At 36.7% G+C, this 14128-nt stretch overlaps 1 protein-coding gene across 4 annotated transcripts in view; it reads right to left on the minus strand.

Moving 5' to 3' along the window:
* The window catches only part of LOC114133622 (kazrin), a 151235-nt gene that overhangs the window by 15636 nt on the left and 121471 nt on the right, over positions 1-14128 (minus strand). For all 4 annotated transcript variants that reach the window (XR_003593266.1, XM_027999706.1, XM_027999867.1 and 1 more), the window contains one exon: positions 10511-10702. Coding sequence is in view for 3 of the 4 variants with exons in the window: in XM_027999706.1 (XP_027855507.1) it covers positions 10511-10702 (192 nt within the window). In the remaining variant the exon portion in view is untranslated. The remainder of the gene's footprint in view (positions 1-10510; positions 10703-14128) is intronic.

Genomic DNA, 14128 nt, shown 5'->3' on the forward strand with positions numbered 1-14128 from the left:
AATCCAAAGTGCTTTGCCGTATTTTAATGTGAGACTCTAGCAGTCTAGTACTCTAAAAGCTTTTGTCCACCGTGCTTCTGCATGGTGCTTCCCTGCTGGAGGACTTAATAAATGAGCCAACTCATTAGCTACTGCACAGACGAAGTGGCTTTGTCAGTCTGTGTTAGTTTTAAAACTTAGTTCAATCTGCGGTTTTCAACATTTTTATGTCTTCGTACACGTTGTGCTTGATAGTTTTAGTCAGTGTAATAAAAAAGACATATATTTACAGGAGCTTTTAAAAGTATACAAACCCCTGCTAGAGGCCTTGACAGATAACAATAAAACCTTTTCCTCATGTCATATCTGTCCTGTAAAACTGAACTGCAAAATAAATCTGTTAGAAGGAAGATAAACAAAGCAGCTTCAAGAAACAGGTTGCATAAATGAACTACTTTGTTGATCAGTCCCATCATTTGGTCGTTTTGGTAGAAAGAAGTTTGTTTTATGGCTTTCATTCAGTTCATACTGACTCCCAAAAAACCTGAAATGTTCAGAAGCATTACTGTTTGCTTGTGTTTAAGACCAACGATTGAGCAACGCAACATGCACATGATTGACAGTGCTAAGACCCTCCTCCTTAATCTGATTGGCTGACTGAGTGGCATATTCTGTTGGCAGGAGGTGCCAAGGTAGGAGGTAGAAGAGTTTGATTTTATTCATAAATTATCTGTGTCGTATTACACTGTCACAACATAGTGACAGTTTTAACAATGAATTACCTACTTCAGGGTTAATATTGTTATTTTCAAAAGGTACTAACAAGAACAAATATTCTAATTCATCAAATATGACTGTCCTGTTTGGAATTGTGGCCAAAATTTCAACTTTGCTGTTGTAAGGCAGTAAAACATTCTCCACTGATGTTAAGGGAGATTTCAAACAGAAAAAGAATAATAATGTCTGGCAACCAAACGTCTTAGTCCAGCCTTATGGAAATTGCCACATGTCACATGAAATTCCTGGTGACTTCATCAGAGTTGCTTTCTCAGCACACTTCCTGAACAGTTTCTGTCACATCTCTTCTTCAATTTTAGAGAAATCTCCAGTTTCTCTCCATCGTTCCATATCCCTTCCAATAATAATTGGTGACAGCCTGTACGGCACCATAGTGTATATATAGTCCTCTGGATTATATATACACTTCCTGGCAGATACTTTTGTACAATTAGATCATTTGGATCCTTTGAAAGTTCTCTGAGAACTATAGATTTAGTTACAGGAGGAAAATGATTAAACTGGTGAATTCAAGAAAACTTCTGCAGAATTTAAGGTCGTGCATGAGCAGTTTTAAAGTCTTATTTACAAAACTAAGCTACCAATGTTATATGCATTTATCATATGCAGAAAATATTTTATCCAGTTCTCCCACCCATCCATCCATCCATCCATCCATCGAACCAACCAACCATCCAACCAACCAACCAACCAACCAACCAACCAACCTCGCTTTACCTTGCAGGATTTAAGTCTTCTTCTGTCACTGAACGAGAGGCGGGTTACACCCTGACAGGTCATTCTCTGACCTTTCTTTGGATAACATAATTTGTTCAATATCTACATGTTCATTTGAATAAATAACTCACCAATGACTTACTGAGACAAATAAATGGTAATCCAAAAGATAAAATGAAGTATGACACATACATTGTCACATTCTTCCATTTTCAGTGAGCATCCATTACGTGGTTGCATAATATTTGTATGAACCAAAAGGTGTTAAATGGTATTTAGTCTGAGAGAGAAAAAAAAAAATCCATTTGATGAATGCTTATTTCATGAGGAAGCAAATCACCTCCCGTTTGCAAGTTCACAGTCTGTACCAACAGGAACGACATGATATCCTTTTCACATCCCACTCACTGCTTTGGTATGATTCAATGACGAGGTTCATTAGCATGTGTTCCCTATCTATTAGATTGCAATTGAAACAAAATTTGAGCCATGATTTTAACAAAACAAATGTCCTGCCATTCAGTTAAATACTTCACCCACTTGTATTTACTTACTTTACTTACTTGATGGACCAGTTAAATAGTTCTCATATTAAACTAAAAAAAGAACAACAATATTTAATCAAAGTACATTATGTCTTTAATGAAATCATAGGGGCCACATTTATTGGCACCTCTAAAATTTAATAAAAATTAATGTAACTGAACATTTTTCTTTTATTCTACTGAGTGTTTTAATTGCTCAAAGTGTCTATGAAGGTTCATTTTTAATCCATGACTCTGCTTTTACACACCGAGTGTAAATATGAAGGTCTATTTTTCTTAGCAAATCCTGAATATGATAAAGGCAAAAAAAACAACATGCCATTCAAGTAAAGGTAGTTACATGTTAATCTTCAAAAGCAATAGAACAGCAGTAGAAAAGTTGAAATCAATTAAAACTGTGACAAACATTCCCCTGACAGCACCCAGGTTTTATATGCAACTAGGGAAGTGAAGAGGGAAGAGAGGAGAACGGATGTAAATGCATCTCCAGTTGGTCAACAAGTTAAGCTCTGGGTAAAATATTGAAATAAAACTGTAAATAGATATCAAACATACACACTACAATTGATTATATACTTTGTGGAAAAGCCTGTTTTGGTTGTGACAACTTAACGTGTCTCCTACATTGAGAATCAGATATCACATGAATTACTCGGGCGTGATTTGGACCTATTCTTCCACATAGATGCTTTCAGATCTTAAATGATCTGAAGTTCCTCTCAGTTCCTTCCACAGACATTTAGCTAGACGTGCTTTACTTTCACTTTTAAGCTCTTGGAAACCACTTAAAGGTTTCGTGGCTGTGTATGTCACGATCATGTTCATAATTAATTCATCGTCAGATTCTGATCTGATTATCAATAATGCCCTGGTAAATTTCACCTTCCATTCTTCCTTCAATTATATGTGAACTGTCAGTACCACATGTTGTAAAATATTCCACTCCATGATATTCCCACCTGCAAGGTTTATTGTTGGGGTGATTTCTTTCAGCTGATGTGTGGAAAATCTTTTCCTCCAAAGGTGACATGTATATCGATATCCAAAGAGTTCAGCTTTGGCGTTAATCCAACGAGACTACATTCTCTCAGTATTTCACTGACCTGTACAGATATATTGTACTAAACTTTAAAAACAAGTTTCAACATGTTTGTTCTTCAGCAGTGGGGCCTTGTTCAGTGAGTGTGAACAGCAGCCATTGCCTTTGAATGCATTTTTGTTTTCATTGGATAAACTTTATCTGTAACTTCCAGGTGTGAGGCTCTTTGTCAGAGCTTCATGCCTCCAGTTTATGGTAAAATTATTTTTGTTTGACTCCATATACTGGTTCAAACTGCGTTCACTGGAGTATTCACTTAAAGCTGCGTTCAATGCAGCTTTAACCAATGCCAATAGGATTTAGCAATATTGTTGTTTTACCAATTGTAAAACTCTGTGCAGTACTTTTTTTACATCTTCAAATAAAATCAGCTGATACTGAATACACTTTTGCAAATGCTAACAGAAGGCTGGTTTCCTGGCTTTGTGTGTCTTCTTGATCATCCTTTTCTTCATCTATGATAACATGCTCATGTTATCATACTAAATCAAAAAGACAGTAATAAAATTTCCTTGGAAAATGAATGAGAATTCACTCCATACTGACAGTACTCCATAAAACTTCTGTTCTAAAGAAAAGCAAGAGGCTTTAACTCAAACTTTAACATAATTATTTCTAGTGAGACCAAATGAGAGAGAAGTCCATTGAATGTGGTTTGGGGTTTTAAATCTGCCCACTGAATATTGAATTGGGAACCTTGTGACAGCACAGAGATTTCACCTTCTCTCTTCCTTTGTAAAACCAACCTCATGCACCGGCTGAGGTTGATTCATTTCTGGTGCGATGGTTACAGGTGGCCTGACTTAACGAAGCTACCTTTTCAGCCTGACTTCTTTTCGTAGGAAAAGAACAGACTCGACTGTTTGTAACAAAGAACACGATCTAGTTTGAAGGATGATGTCACAAACCACAAAGAGTTGTGAGGCTGTTGAAGATGTGAAGAAGAACAGTGCAAACTGAGAAACAATGAGTTTTTTAAAGTGAAGCTGCATCAGAGCCCACATTAAATGCAACATGCAAACACCCATGAGCAGATAACTGGCTAAACAACCATGGCAGAGTAACTAAGGATCCCTTTTCACACTTGCAACATTAGGAATCGTTATTCAGTTAGTAACTTGGAATACAAGGTTCTATAATCTGATATTAAATTTATTCTAACGGTCAAGTTCTGTCATTTTCTTTTGTGACAAACTGTCTGTTGGTGAGTTCAATCTGCAAATGCTTCCTTTTCTGATCTTGAATGCTCCATGCGTTGCCTAAAATAAAAGCTACCAGATTTAACTGACGTGTGTTGACGTTCAAAGTTAGCTATTATCAGTGTCAGTAGTGTTTGTAACATTAAGACAGAAGGAGCAGGGAGACGTAAGAACCCGTAAAGGAAACTGTATTTTTTAGATGTGGTTTAGGTCATAAGAGAGTTAGACTTTTAGGATGAGTCTCTGTTTCATCTGTTTGACCTTTCGACCTTTATCTGCCATGGACAGGCCCTGTAACTGTAACTGTCGATATCCTTTTGAAAATCTCAGGGTTAAGCAAGAGACGTAAAAGCTACACACGAAAAGCGCTGTTTTGTTATGCGAGCTGTACTAATGGTGCTACACACTAATGCAACAAATCCAGTTTGAAATGTCAGCTCTGTAATTATTTTGTCTTTTTGGAAAACATTATGAAACCCTGGCCTTTTTATTTGTACTTTTGGAAGTGCATTTCTAATTGTTTTTAATGCAAATTACACAGTCTGGATCTGTGCAATTTACTATGCCTTATAAAGTGACTAGACAGAACCTGGTATCTGAAAGTCAAAGTTTATAAAACGGCTACAGAGTTTTGAACGGCACATTATCTGAATGTTATTAATGTGTGTATGGTTTTGCAACAAATTTCAACATTGTCAGTCAAGTTGCTCTCTAGAAATGTTCAGAAATTCTAATATGTTTCTAAATGTTTCGTTACATTTCTGTTTCCCATGACATTCAGAGCAGTAAACCTGAATCAACCGGAATCGCCCTAAGACGAGTTACAAAAAGTAAAATGCTTGTAACGAGGTGATACATCTCAAAGCATACATAAAATATCCTGTCAATTTTTGCTCCTGTTTTGATTCACCATCTGGAATTCTATTTTTTTATGCTACATTTCAAAGTAAAAGTAAACAAACATGCAGTCACTTTCATTATTTTGGCTTAACAAGCCAGATAAAAATGGCTTACGCATTTGCGGAAACTCTCTGTGTTTAGGTGATTAAATATCTAGTGAGACATGAGACTTGTAGTGAAGGACACGTTCTGGAGTAAAGTGGCTCCAAACACAGCAAGAAGACAACACTTTGATGATATGTAGCTGTTTACTTTCATTCATGCTCCAAATGATCGGGGGGTGTCAATTAGCTGAGGGGAAAGTAGATAATTAAAAGCACTAGAAAGGGCCAACTATTCTTTGAAATTTCATTAAAGGACTCTTTGATGAGGAAATCTTAATTGGAGTTGTAAAGTTTTTTTCACTTCAGGGTTCACAGATTGTCAACGCTGCGTTGACAATTTATAGGCAAAATAACAAAGGCTGCAATTTTAAGATGTTACCAGTCCTCTGAATTGCGGCAATGCACCTCAGTGGTCAACATCTGGTTTGCAATAGCAAGCATCATTAACACATCAAACAATGCAGGTTTTGGCAGAAAAGAAGACAAACAGAGGGATAGAGGAGAGAAACCGGAAAAAATGCAGCAATGGTGTGGAAAAATAAATATAGAAAAACTACTGTCCTTCCTTGTATTCTAGTTTTTGTATTTATAGGGGACCAGAAATGTGTGTAATTGAGCTGCAAGCCATCTGGACTGAGTTAGGAATAAAGCTGCTGAGAACCTTTTCCAAGGTAAATAGGTATTTTCCCAAGAAACAGAGATCATAATGGATACATTACTGGATGAAACACAGATACACTCAGCACCAACAAGCAAAAGTCAAGAGAATTTAGAGAGAGGCCAATTAACTTAACATCCATATTTGTGGACTATGGGAGGAAGATGGGGTAGCAGATTGAGAACCCACACATGCAATTGCAAAAAAAGCACACTCAATGCAGAAAAATCCTGATCTGAATTCAAACACAAAGATTTTGATCCAGTGCAACACCGCTAGCAACTACTCCACTGTGCAGTCTATATTAGTAATCAGTTCAATGGAAATGGGACACTAAGTTGCAATAAATCTTCATGTCCAACAATACCACTCCTAGCATCTGTCAGTCTGATTTTCAAACTCACCTTTGTGATTTAAGCCTGAGGCTTTTTCTACTGCCAAACAGCGAAACAAAGGACATTTGTTACAGTAAAGGCTTGAAGCTGCTTCAACAAATTGCCTCTTTGGTTTTTAAAGTGCACTTGATTCAAATAAAAGTGGATAATTTCTTTTGACATTCAGGAAGTGCCATTTTACAATCCCTGTCACTTAATGCAGCAATTTGACAGAAACGTAGAAGAAAACAGAGTAAGAGTTAAGCTGCTGTGCCACACGCTGTTCCATCATCGTTCACGCTACGCAATTCACAGTGTACTTAATGCAAGTCTGAGTAATGCGAGAGTCATTACTTTTGTTTGTCTTTGGGGCTCACTTGTGGATTTATTCACTATTGCTTTTGTGCTTTCTCTATAGCTTTTCATAACTGTGACAACCTTCAGATGTAATATTCGTGAGAAGAGGAATACCGTGAAGATTATTTCATAGCTTTCACTGCCTACTTCCTGTCTCATGAAGTCGCTCCTATCCAAAAGAAAACTTAAAGTTAAAAGTACACCAATGTTTTCCTGTAGGATTATTAAACCCTGGATATTTTTGCATTGTAAAATGCACAAAACACGTCGTATCGTATAATGATTTAATCAGCTAGACCAATACAAGTATCAAATAAAAATTAAATGGAAAAGGGACATGTTTGTTTATTTATTTATTTTTTTTTACAAGCAAAAGCTAGAAATTCTGGTGTGCATTCATATTCAGGCCCCTGAATTAATCTTTTCTAGAATCACCTTCAGCTGCAGCTTAAGCTGTATGCCTTTTGGGGTATATTTTTAAATAAATAAATATATAAATGTATATAAATTCCTACTCTTATCAGCAAAATAACCCACACTGGTGGTGTTTGGTGGGCTTCATTGCACAGAGAACAGCTATCCTGATAGTTAAATGATTCTAGTTTCTTATATATATATATTTTTAAAAATCACCAGGAAATATACTGAAGTTTGTGGCAAATCATGGGAAAGCTCAAGTGCAAAAAGGAGAACCAAGAAAGACAGAAAGAAATCAGAACTTTGCCTAAATTTTCAGCTTATGAGCCAAGAAAAAAAAAAAAAAATCAATGGGCAAAATCTGCTGCTGTTTTATAGCTGCCTTAAAAGCAGTGTCTTTAAAGTGTGCAACAATAAAAACTCTCAATTAATGAAGATTTAGGAAGACTGAAACATGAGCTGCGATGCGGCTCCTCCTCCTCCTCGCCAGTTCAGGAGAAAAACGGGAACATAAATAGACGTATCTTCCTTCACAACAAATTCTGCAGAGTTAAATCAACACTATTTTAAACTCTAAAAAGATTTAAATTAACACCAATTCTGATAAGGACCAAATAGACTCGGCATATACTGTATATGTGTTGTTGAGTGTCATAAGTGTTGATTTGTTGCAGAATTTGCTGTGTCAGTGCCTCCTAAATGCAATTGTGTGTGCATGAGTCACATTCTGGTCAATGCTCAGCATTAAACATTGGCTTATTGTCTATGCCTCCAATAAAATCACTTTTATGTCAAACAAGTACACAAGAAAACCTTATTGACATGGGCATTTTCTCTTTCAAGCTCACGCCCTTTCAGTTTAACCCTCATATAACCAACCTTTAACATCTCAACAACCAATTTCCTTTTGTTCTCTCTCATCCCTCTTTTAATTGCAGAACTGATCCACTAAGCTTAACGTTCCTTGACCTTGTAAGTCAACCAAAGTCCCCTTTTATCAAGCTTTTATTAGTGGTTGATTACTGTCACAGCCTGCAGGGGCTGGTAGGCTTTGGCCTTCATTAAAGGTCTGAGTCACGCAAATGAGGGTACGAGGGCTGCCAGGAGTCTGCTGAGATATTTAACCATCACAGTGGGAACGATACATATTTATCTAATGCATGTTCTGTCCTGCTCTCCATCCAGCCCTTTTTGTTTATAGTTCAAATCCTCCAGTCTTGCTGGAGTCGAGCGAAAATGTCGCTGCAACAATATCTCCTGACAGCAGGTCGTGTTTTTCTGCGCGATCCAAAACGATAGCATTGCTCTCCGCCTCATTTCATGGGTGATATTTTCTTTGAAAAGAATGATTCATTGTCGTTCTGATGACATCTCTGCTTGAAGCCGTGCAATCCACCGAGCAGTGCCGGGCAGAAACTCATTTCTTTTCTTTTTTTCTTTTTATTTATTTCTTTTTTATTCAGTTTTGTGAGTATATTCCCACTTGGAAAAATTCCCTAAAACTGTGACAGAACTAGCCTGTCATGGCCGACGCCAACAGAGAAAAAACATGAACCGTGGAGTGGTTTTCAGAAGCTGAATTGTGACTTTGATTATTCAGTATTTGAGGCCATGTGTGACCTCACAGTCATAGTTAATAATTAAACTGATTGTCATTTTGTGCTGCAGGCTTACAATCACTAATCTTAAACCCAGAATCCATCAGTAAGTGTGTGGTGCCGTATTTACAGCAGCCAGCAGTTCAGCTCAGAGGTCTACACAAACTCTCATATAGTTATTATTTGTTAATTTCACTCATTTTAACCACATGGACAAAATAAAGAAAAGTTTTACGGTCAGACGAATTTGGTCACAATCAAGCTGTCAAACAAAGGAACACTGCACCAACGCCAGGTAACCTACTAATTTTAGTAATACCTATCATTTCTAATAAGAATAATGGAAATTGGTCTAGTCAAAATTATGCCTGTAACATTTTATGGGCTACAAAAAACTTGATAAGGCACATTTATGTAGATATTGGTTGGAGTAAACACATAAGCCTGTATGTCCATTCTGGAAGAGAGAAAATTCTAAGTGCACTCACGCTCGTGCATCAAACTCATGCTTTTGAATGTCAAAGGCATCGCACATTGTTTAATCAGTCCACTCTGAAAGACCAGTGGTTCAAATAAACAATTCAAAGCCCAAAGATTTGTCTGATATTTAGGCAGAAGGTAAATGCACATGACACTCTGATTGGATGTTCATGTAGAGCTGAAAAGGAGGAAGAGGAGGAAAGTGAATGAAGAAGTAAAAAGTAAAAGAACTGGTACGCCACAAAATTATCTGTCCAGCAGATCGCATGCTAATGGTTCATAATGCAGTTAATGGGCTCCATGAAGCATGTTTGTTGCAGACACTGCGGTCAATATCACAGTGCTGGGAAATAAAGCGGCAGAAGTGAAACAGCAAGAGTGGGAGTGGCAGGCGGTAAAGCAGGACAGCTAAACAATTAAAGTGAAAACTGCTGCTGCTTTAAATGAAACAGGTAGATACATAAAGGTCTGAATATTTTATGAGATAAGTAATGGATTAGATATCTGATATGGCAAAACATGTAGCTTGGTCAGCCTTTTTTAAATTGATACCTTAAACGTTAAAGTTATTTTCAAAGAATTCCAAAAATCTTCCTAACTAATAATCAAATGATGGTTTTCAAATAAATGTAAGCCCTTTAAATTTTTATTTTCACATTTTGACATGTTAAAATCACAAACTTCAATTTATTTCACTAGGTTTTATTTGGACAAACCAACACACTGTAGAGTGGTGGAAAGAAAGAAAATAATGCAACTTTTTAAAATCGTCCTGCAAATTATCAACTGCGTTTCGGTCTGTACTTTGACTGGGCCATTCCAATACATGAACATGCCAAGATCCAAAACATTTTATTGTATTATTGGCTCTCTGTATGTGGTCATTTTCTGCATTAACATAAAGTTCTAAGGATTTTGCAGTCTAACAGGTTTCTTTCCGACCAAGAAAAGACATCTCCAAATCATGATACTGCCACCACCAAATATTATGATTTGGTAGATGTGTTGATGTTAATTTTTTTTGCCACACTTTCATTATCCATCCATTTGTGCTAGTTTGTGTAAGTTTATCACATACAATCCCAATAAAATAACATTAAAGTTTGTGACTGTAATGCAAAAAAAAAAGAAGCAACATTGAGAAGGTACAAATAGTGGTAATTTTGATCATTTTGAAAGGCGTGTTGCTTACGGGCTTTGAGACTTTATTGTTCATGTTTTTTGTTTTAAGAAAACAGTTACTGCTTCAACACGCAGCTAATCGTTTCCTATCTGGACCTCTTACCTTGTAAAGCCTCCTTGGCCCGATCCAGCTCCTCCTCCTTCTGGGCCAGCTGCACTCGGAGCTCCGTGGCGGACAGGACGTCAGCCGAGCAGCCTCCCTGGGTCTCCTCCAGGTCCTTGCTCAACATGTCCTTCATCTGCCGCAGCAGGTGCACCTCCTCCTGGAGCTGGGCCACCTCTTCGCGCAGCAGAACTAGAATATAAAGGGAGAAGAGGAGAGCTTTCAGAGAGTTGAATGAAAACCTGCTGACCTCCTTTATTTTTTTAAGCCAAAGTAAAAAATCAAGCAGACAGAGAGGGGGTTCTCATTAATCCAGTCTTATTCAGGTTCACTCAAACGCTTTCAGAACTGTTCTTACTGAAACACAAATGACTCGGAGATCAGGAAGTCACAAGTTTTATTTTGATTGAGGTACGTGCTACACTAAATCCCCTATTATCAATAATAGTAATCATGGAATAACTCACACTCACAGAATAACTAATGATTGTAATGATTTTATTTTGTTATTTTTGAAGCTGCCTGGTGAAACTACTCTGCGACAGGAACTGTAAACAACAGCATTCATTCGATATTCCCTAAAAGCTTCAAAGTGCTTAACACCACAGACAAACAATAAAGTAAAAAGCAAAAAGTGTAAGAAGCTGGTTCTACCCTCCACAGACATGAGTCACCAAAAAATGTTAAAGTGCTCTTTTCTATGACATCTCATGTTTCTCACACAGCCATGACTGAGTAGTGGCAAAGTTTTCTCCCGCACATCAGCCTTTATCTAAAAAATTGATCTCTTTTTGCTCAACAAATGTGCTTGCATAGATGAGGGCATACAGAGAGTGATTTAGAGAAAAAAAAAAAAAAGACGATGGACTCATTCTGCTCGATTTCATGCATCCTGAGGGCGAAGGGCTAAGATGGGAGTGAGGGAAAACCATTCAGCTCCGTCCTGCAAAGCTATCGAGTGCTTTGCATAAATTCCACCTCGCTGTAAATTCCTGCATCCCAACTCCAGTATTTCTGTATAAACACAGTATGGATGGAAAGAAAAGTTGGAGAAAATCTCCATTGAAAATATTTTTTGAAAATGTGCTGGGAGTCAGAGTATGAATTTATTTTTTAATTTGTTAAATACTATAACTCCTTGCTCCTTTTGTTTTCTTTCATCTTCTTCCACGTTTTTACTTGTGCCTCTTGAAAGAGTGGGGAACAGAGCTATACATTAATATATTTTTGGATTGGTCATGATGTGAACTACTATTACTAAAACTTGATTATCTTAATGTTAATTTGTGACCAAATTTTGAGTAACGGCAAAGACAAAACACAGACCCACGTAATTGATGTTTATGGTGAACACAGCACAGCTACGTAGAAGTACCGTAGCTGAAATACAACAAGCCCAATCCGTGGTAAACGAATAAATGAGTTGGACAAGAGTCATGGTGTATGCAGGCTATTTAATACTAAGATGCATTATTTTTGAAACATGACTAATATAAACTATATCACACTTCTAAGAAAAAACAGCAAATTTTGTGTTTTGGCACAATCAGAGGACCATCAAGCAAGAAATATCAAAGTTCCTCACTAAGTTGGTAAAGACAAACGTTTATTCCAGCTCTTATTGCTCTTACAAAGAACAACAGTTGCTCAGAACTAGAGCTGTCAACCTTATAGAGAATTATTTTTGATACAATATCCCAACTTTAAGGTATTTTACTGACACAGTAAACAATAACATTTTATTCTCATATGTCTTTTCAATGAAACCATGGTCAAATTAAGAAATGACTACCTAGATTCCAGTTCAACCCAAACTAAAGGCAGTCAATCTCTTCCAAACACTCCTAAAAGTATTCATTTCCCAAACAGTTACTCAAGTAAATGTAACTGAGTAAAAGTAACCGACGTCTGCAGCTAATATTCATATCTGATGTCATGACAAACTTTTAAAAACAAACCCTAACTGAGGATATGCGGTACATGAAACCGCTTAGACCATCTAGCACCTTATGGGGCATGCTGCCATAATTCCTCCTTTGAAAATAAAATCTGTCTGATAAATTTACTGTGTGAATAATAAGAACCTACCTCTCTGGGTTTTTAGGTCTGTTAATTTGACTAAGTTCATGCGACTGAGGAGATGTGCTGCCAGTTGAATGATAAAAATTTAACAAAAAGAGGTAACACTTGTTAGTGAAATGTCATTAGAAAGAGGTATAATTAATGAGCATGATTAGCAACTCCATTAGCATAGCCCTTACTGGACACCAGAACGGTTGTCCCATTTGGAAATAATTGGTGGTGGGGTAAAGCTCAGTTGGTTTAAAATCTAAAAATAATCACATACCCAATTTTTTTTATTCATTAGCCTACTTTTTACATTTTCATTTGATTTATTGTTCAAAGGCAACAATACCAAAGGTGATAAATGGGGACACTGAAAAAGAGCTTGCAGTTTGTCCCGGTCGCTCCAGTGCATTTCTCAAATCACCAAACAGTAGGTCTTGCAAATGTCAAAACAGTCGGTTTTGACATTTGCAAGACAATAGGTACATTTTCCAAAGCAATTCATACAAACAACAAAACACCATGGATTACTTGATTTCTCAAAATCCTTAGTTCATCTCTCAAAAGTTTAAATTTGTGTCAGTGAACATGTCTGTGCCTCAGAATGAGTACGGAAAAGACAGTCAAATTGTTCTGTCATGTTATTAATATAACAGCGTACATGTGAGGGACGTTGTTTAGTAATTTACTGAAACATTTTTGATGACAAGTGCTGTAAATTGTAGTTCTGTCCTCATGAATGCACTAAAGCAATTGAGAAAAACTGTATTGTGGGAAAAAGTACCAGATAATGACCACAAAATGAACAACTTTCAAACATGAAATTCATATATCTCTAAATGCTTGGAAAATATAATTTATGGAAAAGAATACAAAAACACTGCAACTGATCCAAACTTTTTGTTTGAATCAATTTCAATGTACAAAATGAATCTAATTGAGACCAGATGTTCACATAAACCAAATAGACACAGTATTTTAAATCAGATTAAACTTTTCCTGTTTTGTACAAGTAAGAATGACCAAAAGTCATTTTGGTCATTCCTATTTAGGAGTGGTAGTCAAAATGTGCACAAGTTACTCTCTTGGATGCTGCACTATTTGCTTCCTATTCTGTTAACAAATACTCAGAATGTGTAGCAGATAGACAGCATTTCTACTAGGGGGGTTTTATTATTATTTTTTTTATCAAAATGCATTTTATGATTACATGATTTTTTCAGTACCTGTCCATAACACCTGTAAATAAAACAAGAGTGGCACATAATAAATTTTATACCTGAAAAGAGTTCTCTACCAGCCAGCTGTAGCAAAATGAACCAATCTACAGGAAACATTGAGAGAGATTTTGTTTTTTCCATATGGCCCATTTCAAAGGACATTTTGGCTCAGCACTCATCTTAATGTAATAAATTCACCCATCTCATTTGGCCTGAGGCTTTTGTCAAAGCAACAGAAAATGGAAGAGGCTCCAAAAACAAGAAATAACTTTATGGGGGATAGTATTAATAAATAGAAAATATGAAGAAAATTGATCTTTGAGAGAGTAAC

Source organism: Xiphophorus couchianus, chromosome 1 (assembly GCF_001444195.1).
Source record: "Xiphophorus couchianus chromosome 1, X_couchianus-1.0, whole genome shotgun sequence".
NCBI classification, from domain to species: Eukaryota; Metazoa; Chordata; class Actinopteri; order Cyprinodontiformes; family Poeciliidae; genus Xiphophorus; species Xiphophorus couchianus.